Source organism: Melozone crissalis, unplaced genomic scaffold, assembly GCF_028551555.1.
Source record: "Melozone crissalis strain CALT ecotype California unplaced genomic scaffold, PUWL_Pcris_2 ptg000006l_1, whole genome shotgun sequence".
Taxonomy (NCBI): domain Eukaryota; kingdom Metazoa; phylum Chordata; class Aves; order Passeriformes; family Passerellidae; genus Melozone; species Melozone crissalis.
The window spans coordinates 15,022,065-15,047,116 of NW_026535784.1; the positions used below are offsets into that span (position 1 = coordinate 15,022,065).

General features: G+C 40.2%; 1 protein-coding gene across 1 annotated transcript; it reads left to right on the plus strand.

Annotated features, from left to right (window-relative positions):
* Nucleotides 1-4,637: 4,637 nt before the first annotated feature.
* Nucleotides 4,638-24,745, plus strand: MSANTD1 (Myb/SANT DNA binding domain containing 1). The gene is made up of 4 exons (XM_054295592.1): nucleotides 4,638-4,690; nucleotides 4,809-5,073; nucleotides 14,875-15,159; nucleotides 23,743-24,745. Exons 2-4 carry the CDS (start codon nucleotides 4,820-4,822, stop codon nucleotides 23,981-23,983), a joined length of 780 nt encoding a protein of 259 aa, XP_054151567.1. The 5' UTR covers nucleotides 4,638-4,690; nucleotides 4,809-4,819; the 3' UTR covers nucleotides 23,984-24,745.
* The last annotated feature ends 307 nt before the right edge of the window (nucleotides 24,746-25,052 follow it).

A 25,052-nucleotide genomic window follows, 5' to 3' on the forward strand; every position in this document is an offset into this window, starting at 1 on the left:
CCCCTGCAATGCAAACTCCAAATGCTTTTAGAAAAACATGTACACAGTACTGCACCCTTTTAAGCAATTATCAAGGTGTGTCTGCACTGAAATTCCCAGAGAATGCTCTGCAGTTACCCAGCTCCAAGATTTGTTATTATCCACATGTGTTAAGCTCCTGTTGGGCCAGACCACAGGATTGCAAAGGGCAGTGACCAGCCTGTGCTTTGGATAGCCTTGCTTTTAGCAGCTTGCCCCAAACACAAAAGGTGAAAGCAGCTTTGGTTGATTGGTGAGTGGGATTGGTTTGTTTTTTTTTTTTAATGTAATCAAGACATTACAAAATAGTCCACTGAGGTACCCATGTGTTGTAGAGTTGGACCTGTGGCTTTGAGGGGTGATGCTCCTTCAGCAGGAAACTCCTCCTCCTGGTGTCACTGGTGTTTGCTGCCAGTTGGCATCAAGACTCTCCTGGACCAAAGCTAGTGTTCTTCCATTTCTAAAAATCCCTATAGGCAGTGACCTGTGTGTCAGCATCCCTGTAGACAGCTCCCGTGGGGATTTCAGACACAGAAGCACATTTAGGAGAAGTTGGAGAAATCTCTTGTGTCCTTAGTGGAATAAATTCTGATTTGCACAGAGGTTTCTGCCTGGCTTCTACCACAGTCCCCATCAGCAGGACGGGACATGCTCTGCTGTAATCACAGTGTAATGGCTCAGTTTGTGGGCTGGGCTCTGGTGCTTGAGTGATTGGAGCCGTTATTCCCCTGCAGGCACAGCGGAAAACACCATTCCCTAAAACGTGGCTGAAGGAAGTTTTATTTGGCATGCATTAGCCCACCCTTGCAAAGCTGAAGGCTGTATACACAGTCAGTTAGCAGAGATCACCTGAGGTTTAGTCAACAGATATGTAAGGATTAATGGAGTTGTCTAAACTCTGTGAGAGCAGCATTTATAGGGGAACTTCATTAGATCCACAGCTGCAAATTATAAACCCTTCTACCCTGTTTGAGGTTTGTTATCTTTAGAGATCACCATGAAAGGTGGAACAGCTGTGAGAGCTATTATTCAAGCTGATATATAATGATTGCAAAAAGGTAGGGTGTTTAGACAGATGATATGAAGAACAGATTTGCAAGAAGATCTTTAAATTCATGTTCCTCTGAGCTGGTGTGCATTGGAAGGAAAAAGCACAAGTGAGATACTCGAGCACAGTGAGGTGTTCACAAGAATATCTTCTGAACTTGTCACTGCCCATCAGAGGAGGGGCTGGGGTGAGCAGGAGAGTGGAGGAGAACAATTTTCCCCTACAGAGGGAAGTCACGTACAAAGGTGTACTCAGTACCTCAGTTTTGTATTTCAGTGGTTTCTAAGACTTTAATGTCCTTATTTTATTGATGAGAACAGTTGCAGCTTCAGTTGCTTGTGTGGCGCTTGGTGCCAGCTTGGTCCTTGATTTGGAGGAAGCTGGTGCTGGAGGACTCTGCAATCAGGTGTTAGAGGGGACAGCAGGAGGGGTGTCAGTGCCTTCAGTCTGGCAGAGCTGCAGCTTGCCATGTCAGCAGCTATTCTGGGTTTGGTGACCAGGTAGTCTTTGAGGTAAATGACAAATCTTGACTGGCCTCTAGCTGGAGAGGGACAAGAAGCAGCTAAATGCTAATAGAGCTTCTCCTGCCCGTGCCCTCCTCCTGGGCAGGGACTGCTCTTGCTGACACAGAGCTGCTCTTCCCCTGAAAGGTTTGCTGCTCCTGTTTTAGCTGTTTGTCGAGGACAAACAGATCCAGGGCTCAGGGACCAGGACAGGGGCTTAATGATGCCTAGGGACTGCACAGATGTGCAGAACATCAGGAGAGGCACAGCCTGGAGAGGTGTATCTTCCCTCCCCTGGCTCTGGCAAAGACTGCAGGAATTATTTGGGGATTAAAAAACTCCTCTTGCTTTCAGACCTACATAGGAAAACAGTCACTTTGTCAACCACTTGGCACATGGGCTTTGGCAAGGCAGAGGAGGCAATGTGGGGTCTCCATAATTATTGTCAACGATTTTTTAAAGGAGGAGGGGGTAGAATCTGAGTCCTTGAAACTTAGATCCCCTTCAGGTGCTGAGAGGAGGGGAATAAGGGAGATATTATTAGAAAGCGTTTCTTTTATTTAACAGACGTTAAATAGCACTATACCACTATATCAATCTGTCAAGTACACTAATAGGAAACAGCATCTAGAAAAGCTGAGATGTGAATTTCACAGGGGAACAATCACCCCCCTTCTGCAGGATCCTGGGGTCTGGGGGCCAGCACAGAGCCCAAGGAACAGCCACACATATGCCAGGCACATGTGGATGGAGAGGGGAAGGGAAACTTGTGGACTATGACAGGAAAAACTTGGTGCAGCTGGAAAGGTTTTCACCGACCCTGTCCTCATTGTTGTACTTGAAACTGGATTAAAAATATCCTTAAAGCAGAGACCACACATACCTTTGGGTTTTGGCAAGTTGTGTGTGCCATGCTATGGGTTTCCCTGGTGTTAATTGGCATTTTCACAACATAGGTGGTTTAAAGTTTGAGGGAGAAAAGCAAACCTCTAATGGATGATTAAAGGTTGAACAGCAAGCCTGGCTTTACATTAATGTGTGTTAGCTCCAAATCAGACCCAAAGCCATGGTGTTTTCCTCTTGGACTCTGCCCTGCTTCCTTAAACTTGTCCTGGTGATGTCCAGCAGTGGCTGTGACCACAGGCAGCCGAGGTTGGTTCGGTTTTATTAAAAGAGCTGCCTGAAGCCCAAGGTTAAGTGACAGGAATTTCAAAACAAAACAATAAATTAATAAAATGAATGTGTCATCAGCTGATCCTCTTCTGACCACCATCTGTCCCCTGATCATGTGATGTCTCCCAGCTGGCCACCCAAGAGACAAACCATGCAAGATCATCATCACAACATATGCTGCTATTTACACATTTTTAAAGGTAATAGTTGCTAGGCTGTCATATTAGTAGTTAAAAGCAGTTATTTGGAAGCTAGAGGATTTTTTCTTTATTTCTCTCCTTTTCATTTTTTCCCTTAGGAAGGCAGTGACTCAGCAGGTATATTTCTGACAGAGACATGTTCAGGGTTGGATCAGTGGAAGTTCCTGTGTAAAGTACATGTAATTCTACCCCCTCATACCCCCACCTTGTTCTGTGGTATGCTGTTGTGCCTTTTGTAATATTCAGTAGAATAAATAAAATAGAAAGAAGGCAATGGTCCCACAAATGTCAATAGAGTACCTTTTAGGAACAGTATGTACTCTCCTTGCCATCTCCAGGATGCAAACCAAGCTCTGCATTTTTTAACTATTGTTAAGATCAAGGATGTGGTTATGAGAAGACTTACAATTTATAGGATACTTAAGCATTAAGGATTGAGGCACGGAACATTTCCTGGGGATTAACGACTGACTGGGTGAGCCTCGGGCCATTAACCCCTGCCTGCCATTAATCTTCAGGAAATGCCCTGCAGTGAGGTCGTTATTGCTGTTATATGCTGAAACACAAAAATAATAAGAAGAAATGTCCGTGGATTATTTATTTATATTTTACATAACACAATTCTATTGGGACTGTAGGAAATGAACATCTTTCTATTTAGCTGGTGGTAAGCTGGAATTAATGCAGTTCCTGCATCTCACTCTTTTGTGGAAGATTATTGTCAGACTGCAGGAGTGTAAGTGGGGCACGATTTGGCCCACTGCTTGTATTGCAGTGTTTAATACAATGAATATGCCCTGCTTCTCTGATATTACTGCTGGCACAATTTAGCCCTATATAAAAACCAGCTCAAAATGCTTGTTTTACAGCAAAGCAATTTATTCACAGTTCTAAGCATCTCGCAGCCTTTTTTTAACTCGTTGAATAATCCTTTTAGGTTGCCCATAAAGCAGGTGAAATGCTTCTGCTGCAGTCCTAAGGCAGAACACAGGCTGCATAAATAGCATCTAAATTACTAGGAATACAAAATACACATACAGTAATACATACCTACAAAGGCAAATTCATACTGACAGGACTGCAGTGTGTGCTTATCAGCAGCAAAACATCTCGGGGAAAAAAAAAAGTGGCTTTATATTGAAATTTTGTATATATTTCTCTCTATATAAACACTTAAATACTGTTTTTTGCATGTTCTAAAGCCCAGATGCAGGCTCTTTTTTAATGAGCCTGCCTGCTTAAACATTTATTAGCTTAGAGATGTATAGTTTTCATAAAGCTGGCTGATTCTTTTTGCAGAATATCTTTGCGAAAAAAAAAAGCTTTTTTTTTTTTTGTGTACATGGCCTCAGTCCTTGCAACCTCCTAGAGAGTCTGTCAAGGCACAACTTAAAAGCTCGTTCAGGCGACCATGACCCCCTGCTAGCAGATTGTCTGCCTAAAAGGTAAGGGAAAGCTAAAAAAGAAGTAGAAACTTAAAAGTAGCTTCTCAAAGGCTGCATAGATCTTTTTTTTTTGTTAAACCTAAAGTGTTTAAAAGCTTTAATATTGATGGCCTGTCAACTTTGTCCTGATTCTTTGGCTTTCAGTTAAAAGGTTTTTGTTGTTGTAGCTTATGCAGTTGCTCTGTTGCTATGGAAACGTGACATCAAAATGACGTTTCTCTGTTTAAAAGCTTTTAACTAAATTCCTGCCTGTCAGATGTAGGCCCCATTTTGTGCACTCAAGCTTCAAGCTGTTGCAAAAAGGTTTCATATGTTCTGTTGTCATTCAAATTCTTTATCCACATATGCATGTCTTGCACTACAAAAAACCTAAACTAAAAACTCAATCTATATTAAGTGTCCTCTTTTAAAACCCTTTTAGGTCAGTCAGCAATGGCTGCAGCAGAAATTCCCAGTTACATTGTCTCCTCTCAGACTGAGAAACACAGGAGGGCCAGGAACTGGACTGATGCAGAAATGAGAGGTTTAATGCTGGTTTGGGAAGAATTTTTTGATGAGCTGAAACAAACTAAAAGGAATGCCAAAGTTTATGAGAAAATGGCTAACAAACTCTTTGAAATGACTGGAGAAATTCGCCACGGAGAGGAAATAAAGATAAAAATTACAAATATGACATTCCAGTACAGGTAAGCTTCAGTTCATTCTTTTTATTTTAAGAGATTTTAGCAGGGATGGCGCAGTGATTTTTGCCTTTCAGAAAGAAGTCTCCTGGAGGAAATCTGTCGATAAAAGATTAAAGATTGTTCATATCGCTTTTAAAATTCTCTCTTGCCAATGCTGTTACGTCATTGTTAATTTGTCCCCCCCATTTCATGTCAAACTCTGGGACAACTTTGTTGCTTTAAAATTAGCTGGCACTGTTATGATGCAGAGGGATGGAAATGTATTTAATGGGGAAAAGAGATTTTGGGTTTTTTTTTGGTCTTTGCTGAGGGGACTGATTATGTTAGCTTGGCAGCCAATTCCTTGCAGTGAAACTCCTGCAGTTTCAAGTGGCCACTGAGGATCGGAATTGCGAGGCAAAGTTAAAAAAAAAAAAGAAGAAAACTAGAACAGAATAATGTTTGGGGGGGCTGATGCTCCTCGATTTTGGTCTCGTGAGTTGAAGGGTTACACTTCACGGGGCCAAGAATAATTGAATGTCTTATTACTGAGTGACACACATTGCTATAATTATAAGCAGCAGCAGTGAAAGAACTATTATATCTGCAGAGAGAATCAATGTGCACCGTCAATACTGCTCCAAAGGAGTCGGGGGGAGGGCGGAGGTGTCTATGAGGGGATGATAAAGAACAGGCAAGCAGTCAGGAGGGGAAGTTGGCTTCAGAAAACGTGAGGCATTTGTGGATTTGTTGTTTGCAGGGAGAAAAATAATTAGAACTTAACAGAAATATTTCCATTTTTTTTCTCTTCTTTTTTTTTTTTTTAAATTCTTATCTCTGCGAAGCACAAACTGCCTCATACTGGAAATCCTGAGTGGTGATTTGAGCTAGGTGCTTGTAATGCAAGAAAATCAAATATGTGACTCTTTTATTTAATCTCTCCTCAAAGCTCATATTAATAATAAAAAAGGTTATTACAGCAGGCAACCATGTTAAAACTGCTCGCTTTTCTGTAAGGCACCCTCACTGTATTTAATGCAGAGACTGCTCATCAAATAGAAAACTAGGGAAAATCCTGTAAACCCCTTAACTTTGAATGTCCTTCCACATTTCTATGATCCACAAGCATAATGTTTAACATCATTTGCCATAATATTAAACCTGATGTTTTGTGGCAAATCCTAACGTCTCCAAAATGTTTTACCAACCCTGCTGTAATCCATCCAGTTTCCTTCACCCAGACTGTAGATGAGAAAGCTGGAAGTCAGATAAATTTTTGTCCAGCATCGCCCAGCAATTCCCACTCAGATGCAGATTTGGGAGTTGCAGGCTAGCAGGCTTTTGCTTAGTCTGCTGAATCTGCAGTCCTCCCTGCTGGGAATTGCATCTCGGCACTGAGATTTCACAGGTGTCTGTAGCAGCAACACTGCACGATAGTTAAGTGCCGTAATTGCCAAGTGGAATAGGTTATTTCTGTCAGCCTTTGTTCTAAATTTACAGTGTTGTCATCCATCAGAGAGTCTCAATTTTTTTCCTAATTAATGTTTTTACTTTAAAGTTGCACTGGGGGAAGGGAAGAAATAAAATCACTCGCATGCATGCACAGTGTGTGTGAGAGAAACCACACTTTTAAGACATATCCTTCTATTTCTGTGAACTTCTAAGATTGCTTCTGTTGCATGTTGTCAATCTGCTTTTCTATTTTGCAGTGCATGGCAGCTCCCTGCTTATTGATTGAGATGCTAATTTAGGAGAGTTAAAAACTGCCTTGTGCTGTCACAGTGCTGTTTCATTTTGTGCTCTGGAATATAAAGTGCATCTTCTTATTTTTTGTTCACGTGCCTGTGTGCTTTGCTGTCAGGATGAGGTGGCATGAAGAACAGGGGCAAGCAGAAGCTGTTACTCGCAATTTCTAGTTTTCTGGGTACTTTTTGGTGGTGTGTGAGGATGGGGAAGGTTGTGGTGAAACTGTAAATGATGTGAGTGGCCACTGACTGCTGGCTTTGCTATGAGGCAGCCGAGTTTGAATTTGTGTTTGGGTGCCTGCAGGACACTTGAGGAAGATGCTTTACATCACTGCATTTCTGAGCATCATTGCTGCCCTGTGGCACAAACTGGAGAGGAAGATCCTGAGAGTGGGATAATGCTCTATTTTGAGATAATATTTTGTTAAGATTACACTGGGTTAGTGAGTTGACATGGGAGAATGCAGCACCAGTAGCAGGAGTGAGGAGGGGTGTTCTGCACCTAGGAGCTTATTTCTGCACCCACTGCAGGATCCTGTACTTCTTTAGGCAACAGTCCTGCAGGGGTGGAGTGGCCTCTACTCCTCCTTTAACAGAAATAAACTGCATTAAAATATTTAATCAGATCATATTATTTACCTAAGTGCCACAATTTCATAAAGGAACATAAAACCCCTGTCCTACAAATTACTACACACACACACACATATATATATATATATATATGAATGAATACATATATGTGTATTTTTTCCATAAAAGGAAAAAGCAGTACTTGAATATTTCTACTAGTCTTTTTAACGAAGTTCAGTTTTGAAGGTGCTGTCACTGGTGTGGCTTATCCTGGGGCATCTGTTGAAATAGATATTGATGATCTGAATCATACAGGGTTCTGAAACAGAAAGCAGTGAACACGTTTATAATGGTGCTCTCCAGTTTGAGGATCCCATGGCATTCTACGAGGCAGTTCAGTAAATGTTTTCTTTATTCTGCTTAGTGCAAGCCATTCATTGAGTAGAAGGTGTCCAAGTCAGGCAAACATATGCCTAAGTAGGGCAGGAGTGTTTCTTGGCCAGTAATTATTGCAGTTTCTGCAGCAAGTGCAGCCTGCATGGGTGTGCACAGTGCAGGGGGCTCAGAAGGGGCTCCCACCCCAGGGATTCACCCTGGATCTGGGTGTGTTTGGATCCCATGTGGGATTTGTGCTGCCAGGTAAAGTTACCTCAGGTGTAGCTCAGTATGCATCTCTCACATAAGCAATTTTAGGGTGTTCATATCCCATTCCTCCGCATCTGAGGTGAAAACATTATTCAGGGGTTAAAATGACAAACAGAAATTTATTTTATCTCATTATTACCTCCTTTAATTCTGCCCTATATTTCAACAAGGTGACAAGAGAATGAGAAGATGTTTAGAGAACAGTTTGTCTGAGCTGTGGAAAGCTTTCTTTATTAAGAGAAGTGTAAAAAAAAGTTTGTGAATGCTAAAAGAATTTCAGAAGTGCATACAAATATGCACTATTTTTCAGAATGTAAAGCAGATTTTTTTGCCATAATACAAGAAGTTATTTATAAGAAGTGCAAGGCAAGAAATGCAAAACTAGTTGAAGTCGTGTAAATCTGTATTGCACTGCATAATTAGCATGTGGAATTATTGCCACTGGAAATCATTGACACCAAGAGATCAGCAGGTTGTTTTATTACTACTATTTTTTTACTAAAGATTAGATTTATTAAATGAAAAACCAGATTTTTTTGTCTTCCAATTAGGTAGAGTTATGAAGGGCAGCAGATTTCAGGATATTACTGGCTGTTGATGGAAAAATAATCATGTGTTTTTATGGGTGAATGTGCCCTCAAAAGCTGTCTGTCAAAATCATTCTTGAAGTATTCAGCACTGACCTTTGTCACAAGAGTGAGACAATGGACTGAGCTGGCAGTGATTCCTGTATTCCTCTGCATTACTGTAGTCCAAGTGCATTTGGAGGAAACTAATCAGGGAAAAATATACCGTGACCTGAAGTAATTCCTGCTGGAGTCTCAGTGTATTAAGGGACCATTTCATCCACCGTGGAAATTGACTGGGTGGAAAATTCTCCTCAACGCCATAGGTGGAAGGAAAATTCTTTCTGCAGGTGTATTTGAGTAAAGTTCTGCTTTTAGGGATTGCTGTAAAATCTGAAATATCTGCTGTGGATAGACAGCCACCAGGTTTTTAATGTTCTGCTTCAAAGATACCTGTGTGGTGAGCTGCATGAAGCTCCCCATTTATCCATCCTGGAAGGAAGGGCTGAGTCAAGCTTCCTGGAATTTAAAGTTAATCTTTCACATGTGCTGGTCATCAAAAGTTTTCCTGAGATTAGTGTGCCAGCTCTTGAGGTTTAGCATCCCTTAGAGTCTGTGCCCAGTTCTTTGTGTTGTGCAGCTTACTTGGGGCTATCAGCTCATGTGAACCTGCAATTATTCCTTCTCAAAGAAAGCACTGTCCTGTCACTGCTAATGTGCTGATCTCACTGTGCCACAGTGCTCTGTGACTGCTGTTCTCATGTTGCCACTGACACAATACTTATAAAAAGGAAGCACAGCTTGCACAGTGGTCCACAGTTTTGACTGATTCCTTCTGATGTTTAAAAATAAGAACTGTGTGAATGCAAATTTATTATTTTCAAAAACATCACCCTCCCCAAAGCATAGAAAACAGGATGCAGCTGTTGCTCTTTGATTTGAATCGCAGTCAATTAATGTTAATGATTGGTAAATTTGAATCAGTCTCATGATTTGAATGAAAGAGTAGTCTAATTTTTTATTTTCATGTGTACATGATAGCAATTAAACATTTTTGCTTGTGTAATCCATTGCTATACTCTCTGACATTATGCAACTGGAAAATTTGACCTCTGTTACAGCAAATGATAAAATATGAGTGCAGCCAAATTACTGCAAAAAGTTGAACACTTTACTATCTTTGTCTTTAATTTCAATAATTTATAGCAGATGCACAACTTAGCATTGTACTTTCATCATCCTTCTTTTCCTCACCATTGATTGGTTCACAAACAGTTGCTATTTATTATTTATTTTGAAAGCTTTTCCTAGAAACCCCAAGAGATGGATCTTGTATCCATTCCTTAAGGCAAGTAGTAATATCAAATGCTGCAATAATAATAAAAAAGCAATCCTGCTTTGAGCAAAGTCTAAAAAAATGAAGCAAGTTATAGATTGCTTGCTTTTTGCAGACTAAATAATGATGATTTTCAAAAAAACCAAAACCTCTTTAGAACATAATATTGTGACAGTTTTTTTAAGGTGGATTAATAGGTGCAGAGAATAAAGTCTGAAAAAAGGTCAATGGCAGCACAAATGACTCAACAGTTGTCTCAGTCTATTCAGTGGAGCATTTTGGCTGTGGGATCTCAAAAGTCCATTAATTTATTCACTTCTCTGGAATAAGACAGGCAATCACCTTTCAAATTAACTCAGTTGGCATGCTTTGGGTATTTGTCCACTGGAAATCTGACTTTGATCCCTGAGTTTTTGGATAGAGTTCTCAGTTGCCTCTGCTCTCAGCTGGATTTTAATAGAGCCTCATGAAACAGCAACAGGTCCAGATAAACTCAGTGTGAATTTATTTTGCAAGCTCTGCTGACTTTCTCACTTACCTCTGTTTCTTACCTCATTTTTCCTGCATGGCTGCTCCCTCAGGCAGTGATGTGCCCAATTGCAAAGTGTTAATGTTTGGCTCACCTTGCTCTCTCGTTTCTGGACTATTGCGTTCCAGCCTTCCTATTGTCCTGTTTCTTTTAACATCCCCATGTTTCATTAAAACAAACAAAACCCCAATTCTATCTCTTGGAAGCAGCTAAGGTTGCTGTGATGAGTTATGCTAATGACTGAGGGCAGTAAATTAATCTCTGCTTTAGACTCCAGTTTTTCCAGGGTTACATTTACCTCAATACAGGCAAAAGCCCTCAGCTGTCTAACTAGGTTTTTTGGACTTCAGACAGTTGTAGAAAAAATATTTAAAAGTCAGTAAATCCTGGAATTCAATATTAGTTTTATGAAGGTAGCTATTTGGTTTGTTTTTACCAGAAAGCTAAACCATCAACACTATTGGAGTCAATGTTCTCCCTATTTACCTCCAGCTGTAGCATTTCTATTTCTCTTCCAAAGGACTGAGACACTCCCTTTTCCCTTATCTTCTCATCTCTTTCCCTGTTTCATCCTTTTTTTCTGTGTGTTTGAGCCAGACTCCATACAGGTAGTTGATTGCTGCTGGTGCTACTTTTAAGCTAACACAGTTCTCTTGTCTACCTCCTGGTAGTGATCCCTTTTATTTAGCTCAGAGCTATGGTAAACAGTCAGAAGTAGAATTAGTATCCATTCAATGCATTTAGAGCCAGAGAAACACCTGCATTTATATAACTGCAGCTCTACAGCTCTGTGAGCAGACAATAAACAACAGCCTTCCTTCCAAATTGTCATAGTTCTGTAAGAAAAGGGGGTCTGAGTACACAGCTGAGCTCAAACAGCAATAAAATCACCAACCTACTCAGGCAAAATATCTACTCCTGGAAACCTTCTATTGAATTACAGAATGGCTCAGCTCGTAAGGGATCTTTAAAGACCATCTCTTTCCAACACCTCCCATGGGCAGGGACAGCTTCCCTAAACCAGATTGCTCAAAGCCCCGTCCAAACTGGCCTTGAACACTGCCAGGATGCAGCATCCGCAGCTTCCTGGGCAACCTGTTTCAGTGGCTCACCACTCTGATTAAAATTTCTTCCCTTATATCTAGTCTGAATCTACAATAAGTTCTTCCCAGAGCCTTCTCTTCCCCAGGCTGAGCAATCCTCTCTCTCTCAGCCTGTATCCGTGGCAGAGCAGCTCTGAGTATTTTTGTAGCCCTCCAGGTGGGGTCTCAGGAGAGCAGAGGGGCAGAATCCCCTCCCTCAGCCTGCTGGCCTTGCTGCTTTTGCTGCAGCCCAGGATAAATCTTGGCTTTGTGGGCTACCAGCACATTGCCAGCTCATGTCCAGCCTCTCAGTGACCTGCACCCCCAACTCCTTCCCGATGGGACTGCCCTCAATCTCTTCTTTCCCCAGGCTGTAGTTATACCTGGGTTGCCCCCAAAATCCCCACAGGGTGTTTTAATGGAAGCAGATGCAGTAATGAGGCTGAGGGGAGTTGGTGTCTGTATTTCAGCCGTCACTGCCCACATGTCCCAGTCGGGTGTGCCTGCAGCAGTTATCAGAAATACCAGCAGTAGGGAAGGACTGAGTCAGGAATCATCTCTGAAACTTTGTGACGATTGAGGGAAGTCTCTAGGGACCAGAAAAAGGCTGTTGAATCTTCAGAAAGGCAGGAGGAACAAGAATTAAGAGGAGTTCCCTTCAACTCCTTAGGAGATCAATGAACAAGAAGTTTTGGAAGCAATTTCCAGTCATGGAAAGGAGAAGGTGATGACTGCTGGTGACTGGGAATTACCAGCGCTGAATCACACCTGACTGACCTGCTTGCTTTCTTTCTTAAAGCACTAGATCTGTGGATGAGGGTAGAGCAAAGTATTGTCTAGCTCACAGTACAAACCCTTTTGTCTCAGTCTCCGAGAACATCCTTGCATCCAAGCTGGGATGTTACACTGCAGGGGAAGGACTACCAGCTGGCTCGAAAACTCTGGATCTCTGGGCACAGAGTAGCTGTTAATGGTTTGTATTCTGCCTAGAAACTCATTCCCAGTGGAGGACTGCAGGTGTTTTGTACTGGGACATGCCCTGTTTAAAATCAGCAATCCAAAGGTGAAGGTGGAGGTCACAGGTTTGCAGATGATGCCAAACTGGGGCTGCAGTCTGCACCTGTGAGGGCAGGACTGGCACTCAGAGGGACCTGGGCAGGTCGAGGAATGGGCTAACAGGGACCCCATCAAACTCCACAAGGACAAATGCCAAGTCCTCCTCTGGGATGGCCAAATGCTGGAACAGGAGGGGATGACCTGGTGGGGCAGCAGCTCTGCTGGTGGGGACCTTGGTGACACGGCTCAGTACAAGCCTGTTCCCAGAGGATCAGCCCTAAGCTTGTCCTACTCTTTTTGACACAATGCTTTGCAGTCCTAAGGGCTCAAACCATGTCCCACAAAGTCTTAATGCAGCTGCTGGACTTGGCAGTGGCCTGGCTGAGATGTGGTCACCCCTGGCTTTTGCCACCTCTCCCCTGGGATGACTGACCACAGTGAATGCCCTCCATAATTGCAATTCAGTTTTAAACCTCATAGCTTGAACACATTGAGAGTTTCAACACAGGCAAACAAATATGGCATGCAGGCTTGGCTACTAGCTTGTAGTGGCATAATTGATCTGTTTTTCATGCAAACAGCCTCAGCAATTGAACTAAAAATAATCAATATTAATTGATGGTTGTTGTCAGGCCTGTGTTTAGCTGTTTTCTCTCTGTGCTGGATGGGCGTGCATGTATTTGTAGGCTGTGCTCGATATTCTCTGACTATGAAATTGCAGCAGTAGGTTGTGAAATATGTATGAAATTAAAATTTTGAATGCATAGAGGGCATAAAAGTATGGATGGCTGTGAGGCTCTGCTTTGCAGGACTATGATGTGCATTTCTAAATAGCTGGAAAAGCTCATCAGACATTGCAAGGACAAGGAGAAAAGAATCCTTAAATGGCTTTAAAATCTAAGCAAATCTTACTGCCTTCTTTTCTCACTAGTGGATTTTCCCTTACTCTAGGCTGACAGTTTTTAAGAGGAAGAACTTCAAGTTCTCACTTTTAAGTTTGGCACCATTGTTTTCATGTTTACATGTTATTTAATTCTACCTCTTGCAAGACTGGTGTGGGCAGGATGGATTCTGAGGAAAAACCTGAAAGGCTTTAAGAAAAAAAGGGTGAGCCAGGTGTCCAGGAATAGTGGTTTTTGGTTTTTTGTTGGTTTTTTTTTTTTTTTTTGTTTTGGTTTTTTTTTTTTTTACCTGCAAATGCAAACCTCTAGCCGTGAGAATCAGATTTGGTTCAGCTTTTTGTTAATTTGAATGAAATCTGGTTTATGAAAATGGGGCATTTGTCATTGGTCTTGCCTTTCCTGTTGTGTTCCCTTCCTGCATTTTGATTTAGAGTAACAAGATCTGAACTGGGAGAGGCAAATGAAAAGAAAGTTTGGGACTCTAGTTGGGCTGTGGAATTTCTTTGAGATCTATACTACATCTGTGTACCTCAGTTTCATATTTCTCAGTAAAAGAAAATAAAATAACACTGGGTAACTTCTGGGGTAGCAGTGAACTTGTCTGAGGACTGAATAATAAATCTCATAAGATACACGTGAAAGGGTCATGGTTGATAGTCCACTGTAATGTAATGTTTTTGTGCATGCTGTTTCTAATGCATTATTAACTGTTTTAGGGGTGTTTTTTTGTTTTGTGGGGTTTTTTTGTTTTGTTTTGTTTTGTTTTTTTTTTGTTTTTTTTTTTTTTGGTAAATTAATGAAACTATGTACTTTTCCCTACCCTGATCTTTATTCTGTAACAAATGAACAGATGTCTGTATCTCATGGTTGTTACAAGGATATTTACCAAGGCCTTTCAGGGCTTTTAAGCCATATTAGAAAAAGGATATGCATTATATTTATAGCCACTTGTATTCATTATAGAAAATAAATATTCATTCTTCAAAGCATGAAAGCACAGGGCTGCCCTCAGTTCTGTAAAGGCTGTGGTGCGTTGCTTAGTCCAGTTGTCAGGGACTGCTGTCAAATTGGTTAGTTGGGTATACTTTAAGGGGAAGAAAATTATCCAACCACCAATACAATCCTGTTTCCATTAGAAGTTGTAATGTTCTTTATCTGTATTGAATTTCATTTGGGGGTTACATGAAACTTTTTATAATAGGTCAAACCTAGGAAAAGAACCTGAAAGGCTTCACTGGAAGTTAAAGAAGAAAAGTGTCTAATTTTATTCTCATTAAAAGCATTCAGTTTGACTCCTAAATGTGACCAGAACAAATGTTTTGAGATAGATCTGTATGAAAAGTACTTTTTGTAGGAAAACAAGCTTTAATGTTGTGTGCCTTTTCTTACAGGAAATTAAAATGCATGACTGACAGTGAAACTGTGGCACCTGACTGGCCTTACTACAAAACCATTGATAGGATCTTATCCAAAGTGACAGACCACAGCGATGTGAAAATGCATGAAAATCAGCAGCCAGGTCCTTCTACATCTCAGACAGAGGCCTCGCAGTCTCCATCAGCCAAGTCTACACCCCTCTACTTGCCATATAACCAGTTTACATATGAAGGAAGGGAAGAATGCTTTGAAGATGAACATTCAGAGAGCTCATCAAGCTTGCTTTCTTACAAGCTGAGGTAGCATCTATTTCCCCCTCTTTTTTAGGATTTTGCAGAATGAACCGAATTTGCTGTGTAAAGGGAACACCCTCACACATTTTTCTCTAACAGCTCTTGTATTTTTCCGGTAAATCACAAATGAGATCTGTTCCCCAGTCTCAGTCACTTTGCTGAATTAGGGCATTTTCTTTATTCCTTTATGAAAGACTGGGAGGGAGTAGGAGAACTGGGCAAAAAGTTGTATATTATTGCCAAAACTCAGCATGCCTGTCACGGCTCACATCAGGGAGAGTGTTCATAAAAGGAATACAGGCATGTTCAAGAGAGTCCTGCGGTGCAATCAGAGATATAACATACTGCTTAGATGATTTTTGGCTTGCTCTAGTTCTGCTTTTGATATGACTATGAAATTTCTCTGGCTTCAGTTATTATTAAAATGGTGAAAAGATGCAAAATAAATACTTCTGTGGACACTGAAAAGCTGCTCATGCAGTTTGAAAGCACATTGCATCATTTTAAATACAATTGAGAATGTAATTTTTTTCAAAGTAAATGCTAGTTTGAGATGCAAACATGTGATTCCTTTTTTTTTTTTTTTTTTTTTTTTCGGATATGATTGGAGTTCCCTGGAAGGCAACATTTTAACAAAAGGCAGGGTTGTACTCTTGATATAAATTTCAGACTTTACTGGTCTCATTTTTCACCCAGAGTGGTGTGAAATAAGAGCTGATTACAGTTTTCTGGCAGGAAAAAAGTTGATCCTAGAGATCCTTATCATGAATGTGTGAGGCTTTAACTGTAACAGTAAAATTACCTGTCAGTCATGCAACTGTAAAGATGTTGAGCTGGAAGAAGAACCAACTGAGCAAGTTCGAATTATTGTTTCCAGACCCACTCTTGGATGAATAAACTAAGTTAAATTCAGTCAATCATTCAAGCATATAGTTCTTGGATAACTGATTAATTTTAAAAACTGGGGTTTTTTTTGGCAATGAATATTTACTAGGGTGTATAACTTTTGAACTATAGCAACCTTTTTGTTCACAGGCAACAATTTTTTTATCCTAGTCCATTTTAAGTAGTTGATATTCCTGATACACAAACTTGCTTGACTTTAGGACTTGCAAACTCCACAGTCACATTTCAGATGCAATAACTTTATTCCCAATTGGATTTACAATAACATTATTTAATATTTAATTAGAAGGTCACATTTCCACAAACATTGTGGAGTTTATTCACTCGACGACTTGATAACATCAGGCTTTTTAAAAATATTGGATGTTAAGTTTTTCAGCTTAGGGACAACTCCAGGCCAACACAGATTTTGTACCATAAGAGAGGACAGAGGTTGCTACACCAGGCTTCACTACAGAACATAGACATTCCTCACAGAGATCAAGTTAATCAACCCCAAACCAAATTCTGTTGTGCCCACAGTTTGCAGGTGGACTCTGTCATGTAGATGCTTTCATTTACAGCTAAAATGGAAGTCACTAAAATCAGTCACTAAATTATAAGCTCTGGAAAATTTAGGCTATGATGCATTTTAGTCAACTTCAGGTTCACTGGTTTGTTAATTTATTTGTAACTTTATCCAAGGAAATACCCTAACCTGTTCTAGTAAAAAATATTTTAACTTGGCTGAATTTAGAAACTGCATCTCATTTAAATCTAGCCCCTAGTGGCACAGGCTGGCTTTCAGCTGGCTGCAAGTCTGGGGGGCAATGCCACTCAGCCCCTGCAATGCTGCTGCCTGCTAGGAGTGGCTGTACTGGATGGCTCAGGGGGGTCTGGAAGCTGCAGGGAAGAACAGGACAGCTCTCAGGATGGCAGGACCTCCATAACTTTTAGAAATTCAGCCATGGTCTCACAGTCTCCACTATGAAAGAATTTTGGGCAATAGAATATTGTGCATATCACTGAATAGCAAGAGTTACATGGTCACAAGTTAAAATAGTTCCCCTGTTTTAAAAGAAAAGGAGAAGTTGAGCAGTAGGTGCCACATGAGAGATCAGTGTAATATTCCAGGTGAGCATCGTGATTGGATCAAACATTAGAAACCACTTGTGATAATGGGGCTCATGTCTGGAAGGAGAAAAAGTGTTATTCCAATAGTCCTAGGGGGTTTGAAAAGCTTGTCCAGCTTTGACCTGTTTAATTTAGGCAGATGAATGAGAGCAGAGTAGGGAACCCTTTCTTGGCCAGAAGAAAATACATTCCTTGCTAGTGATACCACATGGGTTAAAACCACTTAGAGCTGCCATGTTAGACAAGGAAGTTAATTATTTTACTAATGGAAAATTATGAACTGAGGAAGCAATTTATAGCTTAAGCAATTAGTGTCTCATCCTGTATTTGAAAAACACTTTGAAATAGCCAATGAGAGAGAAAAAAATAGCATAAAAAATTTGGGTCTATCTTGGCTATTTTATCAACGCCTTTGCCTCTGAACAGCAGACAATTGATCCAACAGATTCACAAAAAGAACAAAAGACAATTCTGGGAATTGAAATCAAAAGAATGTTTTAGGTCCTGAATTTCCCTATTTTGAGAAACACACACTCATGTCTCTATGAAAATACAGATGTGTTTTGCAGCTGTATATTTTACAACTGACATTACAGGGTTTTTTCTTCAGTAATAAAAATCCTAATGTTATGGCAACAACTGATAGGGAAGAAAACTTTCAAACAGTAGTTCTCTCTAAATAACTTTTAAACTTCTGAAAACTTTTCTGTTATTCTTTTAAACTCTCCAACACAGCTTTAGAGTGTCAGCTTGTGTTTTTCACAGTATCTTTGAACATAGCAGGAGTCTACTTGGCTATATAAATTATAGCTTAAAAAAAATTCAATTGAATATTTAGCTTTCATGATAGCAAAAAATGTCACCTTTTGTACTTCAATCAGTACATATATATTGTCAAGATAAAAATAGTTGAAACTCGTTTTCTTTGCATTCTGTTTGAAAAACTTTGAGTTCAAGACCTTCTTACAAAACCCAAATTCTGCTGGTTAGTGATAATACAATTAATGTGAGATGAAATTAACTTGAATTTTTGTTTCAAGTGTGTAGATGAGGGAAACATTTGGAATCCCTTTAAAGGGGTGCCTGTAATTGCTTAGTATTGTTCTAACACTTCTCTGACACTGTTATACAGTACCAAACATCTGACAATAATAGAATTATTCTATTGTGGTCATAAAATATAATGCAATGTGGTGGAGTCTTGTACTGCAGCTTAAGTTTTTAAAATCCAAATTCCTGACACCACAATAAATGACTTTTTATCTAATTGAAAACAGTGTTTTTTCACCCTGTGGATTAATTTATGGTCTTTGTTTTCATAGTAAAATAATGACAGAACATATTTATACAGGTGTGAAAGTACTTCAGACTTCATGTGTTCTGCCATTTCTATTGTACTGAAAATGGGGGTGAAAGAGTTACTTTCATAGATTAAAGGACCGTAATAAAACCACTGTGGTATTTAGTCTGACTTCTTGTTAGATACCACTTGAATGTGATCATTTTTTATGTGGAGCCCAGAAATGTTATGGAGAGGGTCCTTCCCTCAGCAGGGCACTTCTGCACTCAGGTGCCCCCTGTCTCTGCTGTCCTCCACTTCTTTGTTTCTATGATTTGTTTCACTCTGGGAAATACTAAATGTCTGGTCTAGACCTGATAAATTCAGAAGATGGAGAATTCACTCTTCCCTTCTTTCTAGTGATAAGCAAATCCTTGTTTAAACCAGTCCCTTGTTTCTAATGTGAATTTAGTGAATGGAACTTTCAGATGTTATTTCTGCTTACCTTTCTTTTCAGTGTATTGGAGAACCTTTCAGTATTTTTTTCTTTCTGGCAAGGTGGTTGTGTGCCATGATTGTACTGTCTGGTATTTTTTAATTTTTAAATGTAGATGAATGAATTCGCTCCAGAAAGTTTACACAGGAAGAAAAAGTAAGAATTGGTAACATTAACTAGCCAAGACATGGATTAAAAGAAGTGCATTAAAACTTGGTGATGATGCTAATTTGGGAAACAACATATTTGGCAAAGACTTTACTATTTCTAAAATTATGCTATGGCTATTTAAATCTGAATGGGCATCATCTACAAAGAAGTTAGAGCTTTAGGCTATATGCATTATGCAGTGCATCTTAACTCATTATGCGGGCTTGTTATCCTAGCAAGGTGCTTTGCCCAGGCTCCAAGCCATTTGTGGTTCTTTTCTGTGCTTTACTTCAAGGATGTCTCATTAATCCCTGAATGTATTTGAATGATTGAATGAGCCTAGTTTACCAGAGGATCCAGGTTGCCTCATCCTCAGTCCTTATGTTCTGAATATCTTTATATAATCTCTAATATTAATATTGATTATATCCAGACCATTGTTAATTCTTTTACTAAAGACATGGATTACGGAGGTCTGCTCAGATTTATACGAAGCTAAAAAACCCCAAACCAGTGAGAAACAGCTTTTAGGTGCTAAAAGCCATAAATTCCAAGAACTGATGGTACTGCAGACCCGTGTGCCATGAAGTAGTCAGAAATGAGGAATTGTTGCTAGGGTTTTGTGAAGATAATACATTTTGATAAACAGAGAACTCTTTGTATTCAACTCCTTCATTAATTATTCACACATGTCCCTGAAACAAGCTGTATTGTATAAGTGTAAACAATCAATCAAGGAAATTTTAATTGAACAATGAATTAAATTGGTATTAGGTAGGCAGACAGCAAATGCATTTGAGACTTGCCTAATACATTGCCTGATTGCATCTGGAGGTTTTGCTTTGTTCCCCCTCGTGTCCATTACACACAATCATTTCTGCTCAGTCTCCTAGGTGAGATGGAACAATTTCTTTCCCTTGGTTTGCTTCCTTGGAACCCTGCCTGCCTGTTTTAGAGCATAGCAGGGAAATAGGTTCTGATGGAATATGGTCCCAGTGCCAGAGCTCTTCCACACTTGGTTCATGTGGTCAGAGGAATACCAATGCCAATCTCTTGTATACTCTGCCATAGGCACTGGAAGCCCAGCAGAAGAGTACCAGCAGATTGTATTCGAGGTCCTTACTTGCCTAGACTCTTCTTTCCTGAGATTTCCCTCAAAATCTACCTTCAGAGACTAGGCTTGGCAAAGAGGGAGGTGCTCCTTCAGGAGCTTGTGGGTGCTGCCAGGATCTGCTGCACCCCTGTTGTCACAGAGGTGTTGGCTGCACAGGAGCACACCATGGAGCACGGCCATCAGGAACTGATTGATGCCATCATCAGGAGATCCTTATTCTTGTGCCCATGCACTGGCAAAGGAGACATGCTCCTAGCTGGACCTCCTTGAGGATACTGGTGCTGCTTGTGTTACTTGGTGCTGAACCCATATTCCTGCTGCTCTCTTGAATTTGTTATAAAACATTACTGACAGAGAGGGATCTCTGACATGCTGCCCAGGACACCTAGAACTTCTCAAGAAAGATGGCTGAGAATCTGAGGAAACACTTCAATAATCAAATAACTCATCACTGGATGGGCATCACTGGACATTTTACATTGTTTCATGTTGCAAGTGCTCTTTGCTTGTAAATTAGATTCTTTAGAGCCTTCTTTTGTAGGGCCCTTCTCAAGAGCTCCCTTTCAGCAGCAGTTCTGTAGAGGAGATGATTTTATGTGCCCATTCCTTACTGTGAACTTGTGAGTGATCATAGAACCCTTTCAGTATCAGTCAGTGGAGAGAAAAGGAGATTGGGACCATCACCAAAGCTTGGACTTTCTGAAAATTTCTGAAATAAGTATTTCTTTTCAATGAAGGCTAATTATAAAGTTGTGTTTGTTACTGTAAACAAATGTAGGGAGTACTTGGGAGACCTTGAAGAATCCTTGGGCCATTGCTTTTGGGAGCACTTCTCTGTGCTGAAACACAGTTCTGAGCCAGCACTCTTCAGTGAGTATTTTTTAGTTATTAGTAGATTGCAGATACTGCTGACACAGTAAAAATTTGCTGCTCCTTTCTCTCTGGAGCTGTGCAAGGCTGTCTTGGATGTATGGTTTCATGTCCTACAGTTCTTTGATGGATTTAACTGAAAACCAGATAAAATCCTTTACAGACTCTAGAAAAACACGTCAAAGATTCTTTTCTCTTAAAAATAAGGCTTATTTTAGATCTTTCAATCTAAATCATTCCATCTTGGTTTATAATGGTTTTGTTGCTGTTGTTGTTGTCTCAGTGTAAATTGAAATCCAAATGGTGGCTACTGTTACCAAGAAAGACACACAATGCTCAGTGCAGCTCAGTACCATTGACAAGCCTCAGATTTTCTCTCTCATTCCTTATTAAGAACCATCCTCACCAGTGCTTATGTTGGCAACACATAAGCCCTCTTGTGGAGTGAGCTCGTACTGGTTTCAAGACAAGAGGTTTTACCACAGCTATTTTCTAGCACTGTATGGTGAAGAGAACAGAGATTCATCAAGCTTCCAACATTTGAATCCTATGTGTAGACAAGTTTAAATTCAAAAGATGACTTTGGCTAAAATAATATCATCATTTCAGAAAGTTTCTTGCTCTGCCTATCAGAAAGCAAGCATTCTTTGTGATTGTTACTGCAGTGATGGGAAACTTGGAATAACAGATTCAGTGCTGTCCTTAGACAACAGAAGGATCTTTTCCACTTGATTGACCTCTGTGAGAGCCACATTTGAAGTAATTCTGGCCCTTAGAGTTAAAGGAGATAAACAGAATTTAGTGTTATCCAAGACCCATTCTCAGAGGATTGTGAGACTGATAATTTCAGTGACCTGCAGCAAGCTTGACTTACAGTTTGAGCAGACCCACAGTTTGAGCAGAGCAGCATGTATTTATTTTATTCACATTTATTTGATGCCCCAAATCAAATATGCTATATAGAACCTGCAAAGCTGAGATTATTGTATACCTTCCAAAGTAGATAGTATCTCACCCTTTTTGGGTCACTGCACTCTTAAATGTCAAGGGGCTGTGTCTTTTTCTTATATTTGCATTAAGCCTTTCAGGTGCTAAGGATTGTTTATCTCTCCAGCTGACAGATCTGAATGTCACAGTGGCTGCTGCACAAAGCCTGTCAAGTAGGATAAGAACATGAATCAAATTATGATACAAATCTGTCACAGCTGAGTGACCTCACCCCCACTACCCTTCTTCACATTAATAAAAACACATTTCTCAAGAGTTCAAGTTATCCTTATTCAGGGATGTCTTAAAATCTGCAGCATGTTGACATGGCATTCTAGTCACAACTGTACTATCTCATTATTGCTTTTCACCTGGAAAGGATACTGCATTTGGCAGAACATGACTGAGACTGCTGTTTGTGTCAAGGGACTTCAAGACACATCATCAGATATCTTTGATGTTGGGGACTCCAGTCTGGAGTTACAAAAAGTGTAAATGAAGACATGGTCTCTCACTTAAAGTTAGGAAAGGAGTTATCCAGCTCTAACTGGAGGTTTCCCAGATGTGTAGCGCACTTACACATATGCCTTTCTTCCTTTCTCACAGTTTAGCATGGTTCCTTCTTAGGCTGCAGGTTAAGAGACCCAGATCTGTGTGTGTGCTCTCACTTGTGTGCCACATGGGCTGGTTTTGACTGTGTGGCTCTGTCACCCCAAGTTAGAGCAGCCATGTGACGTTTACACCTTGAGAGCACTGTCTTTATTGCCCTGTTTATCTCTCTTCCAAAACAGAAACCCAGCATGGTAAAGCATAGAGGAAATTCTTAAAATGTTCCCCAAATTCCACATGGCAGCTCTGCATATTTCAAATGAGGATGTCCATTGCCCTTCTCTGGACACACTCCAGCCCCTCAATGTTTTTCTTGTCATGAAGGGCCTAAAAATGAGCACAGGATTGGAGGTGTGGCCTCACCAGTGCTGAGTACAGGGTGATAGTCGCTGCCCAGGACCTGCTGGCCACAGCACTGCTGATCCAGGCCAGGTGACATTGGCCTTCTTGGCCACCTGGGCACACCTGGCCCATGGTCAGCCACTCTCAACCAGAACCCCCAGGTATTTTTCTGTCTTTTCATGTTTACAATGTTTTGTGGTGGAATATAAAAAAAAGAGGGTCAGTGCCACTGCTGTGTCTTGGCACAAGGGCAAATTCTGAGGCTCATATTCTGGAGTGGGACCAGCCTTACTGATGCAGTGCTGTAAAAAACAAGCTGTAAGATACCACCACATGTAACCATGCAGCACTTTCTCTGGCTTTACAATTGGAAGTTTCAATGGCCACATAAGCCAAATGTCTCTCCCAGTACACTGTATAAATTCAATTCAAGATTAAAAAAAAAAAAGCCTGGTATTCTCCAGAGAAATTTCTTATTAAAAACAAAGAGATGTAAAATCTTTTCTTTATTCTTTTTTTTTTTTTTTTTAACAATCTGCAACACTATTCAATAATGCATTAAATACTTATGTTTTGGCACAAACTCGAGAGGGAATTTATTGGAGAACACAGGGGTTTAAAAATATGACTAGGTTGTAGCTTGGCCAAGAATATGCTATCAAATTTTGGGTTCTTTCTTTTTATAAATATGTCTCTAATTTCTAACAAATATTCACATTTCAGAGCTGAAGAAAGACCAGTTAAGAAAAGAAAAATGCAAAACTGCAGTTTCCAAAAGAAGAAGCTAAAATTAATGGAAGCCATGTTGGAAGAACAAAAGAAGTTGAGTAGAGCTATGGAAGAAACCTGTAGAGAAGTGCGCAGGATCCTGGATCAGCAGAACATCATTCAAGTTCAAAGCTTACAGTTACAGGAGAGAATGATGAATCTACTGGAGAAAATGATCTCCAAGTCTAATGTGTAGTTTCCTTTGTGAATGCCTCTGAGATAACTATTGCTATTATAGATTACCATTTATTGCACACCATATGTGTGTCTGTCGCCCTATTCCCAGGTTTTCCATGGAAATTAAAACCCTAGTGTAATCCTAGTTCAGCAAAGAAAACATAATGCAGGGTGAGAGCTATCCAGTATGATAAAATTAGTGCAATATATGCCTAAGTTGAATTATTTTTATACAGAAAGGTTAAGGGATAAATAGCTCGGGGAACTGAAGTACTATTTATGCCTAAGTCAGGTATTGTTTTGCAAACAGTGGTGTTGTATATTGCTTCACATCAAGGACTGCAGCTTAATCTGTTTTAGGAGAATGAAATAGTGCATTTCTAAACATGGTTATTGCACCTTGACTTTGCTGATGATTAAACCCTGTTTTGAAACATATGCCTGATTGTATAAGTGACCTATGGTTCTTGTGAAGAGCTAGTTGGGACCATGACAAACATAATTTTAAATTCCATGCCTGATATGAATAGTACTCTAAAGTATGAGGGTAAAAATAGTCTATTCAAATACAATTTTTGATATAAAAACAAGCACCCCAAACCACCTTCCTATATACTGAATACTAAAATGTATAGAAGATACTTGAAGTTGCTTTTGATATTAAACATTTGAATTTTTTTCATTATTAACTGGAATCTGTTGACTTAACGAACAACCAGCAATGAAAACTTTCATTTATTCTCTATCACAAAAGAAAAGTATTGTACTGTGTGTATATACATATATAATGTCTATCAAATGAAATAAAGAAAAAGAAGAAACGTACTGCTTATTGCTGGGCAGATAGTGTGCTTTGGGACAGCAAAGAGACAGAGAATGATGAGCACAGTGAGAGGTTCACAGTCACTGCTGGCAGGGTGAAGATCCGCGGAGCTGGTGCCCCGATGGACAGGGATGCACCACACGAGGGAGCCGCAGGCACGGAGGATGCTACCCAGGGAGCTGAGATGCAGCACCAGCTCGGGATGGCTCCTCCATGAAACGTGACATTTAAATAATCTTTCACTTAAATTCGAAAATTGGCCGGC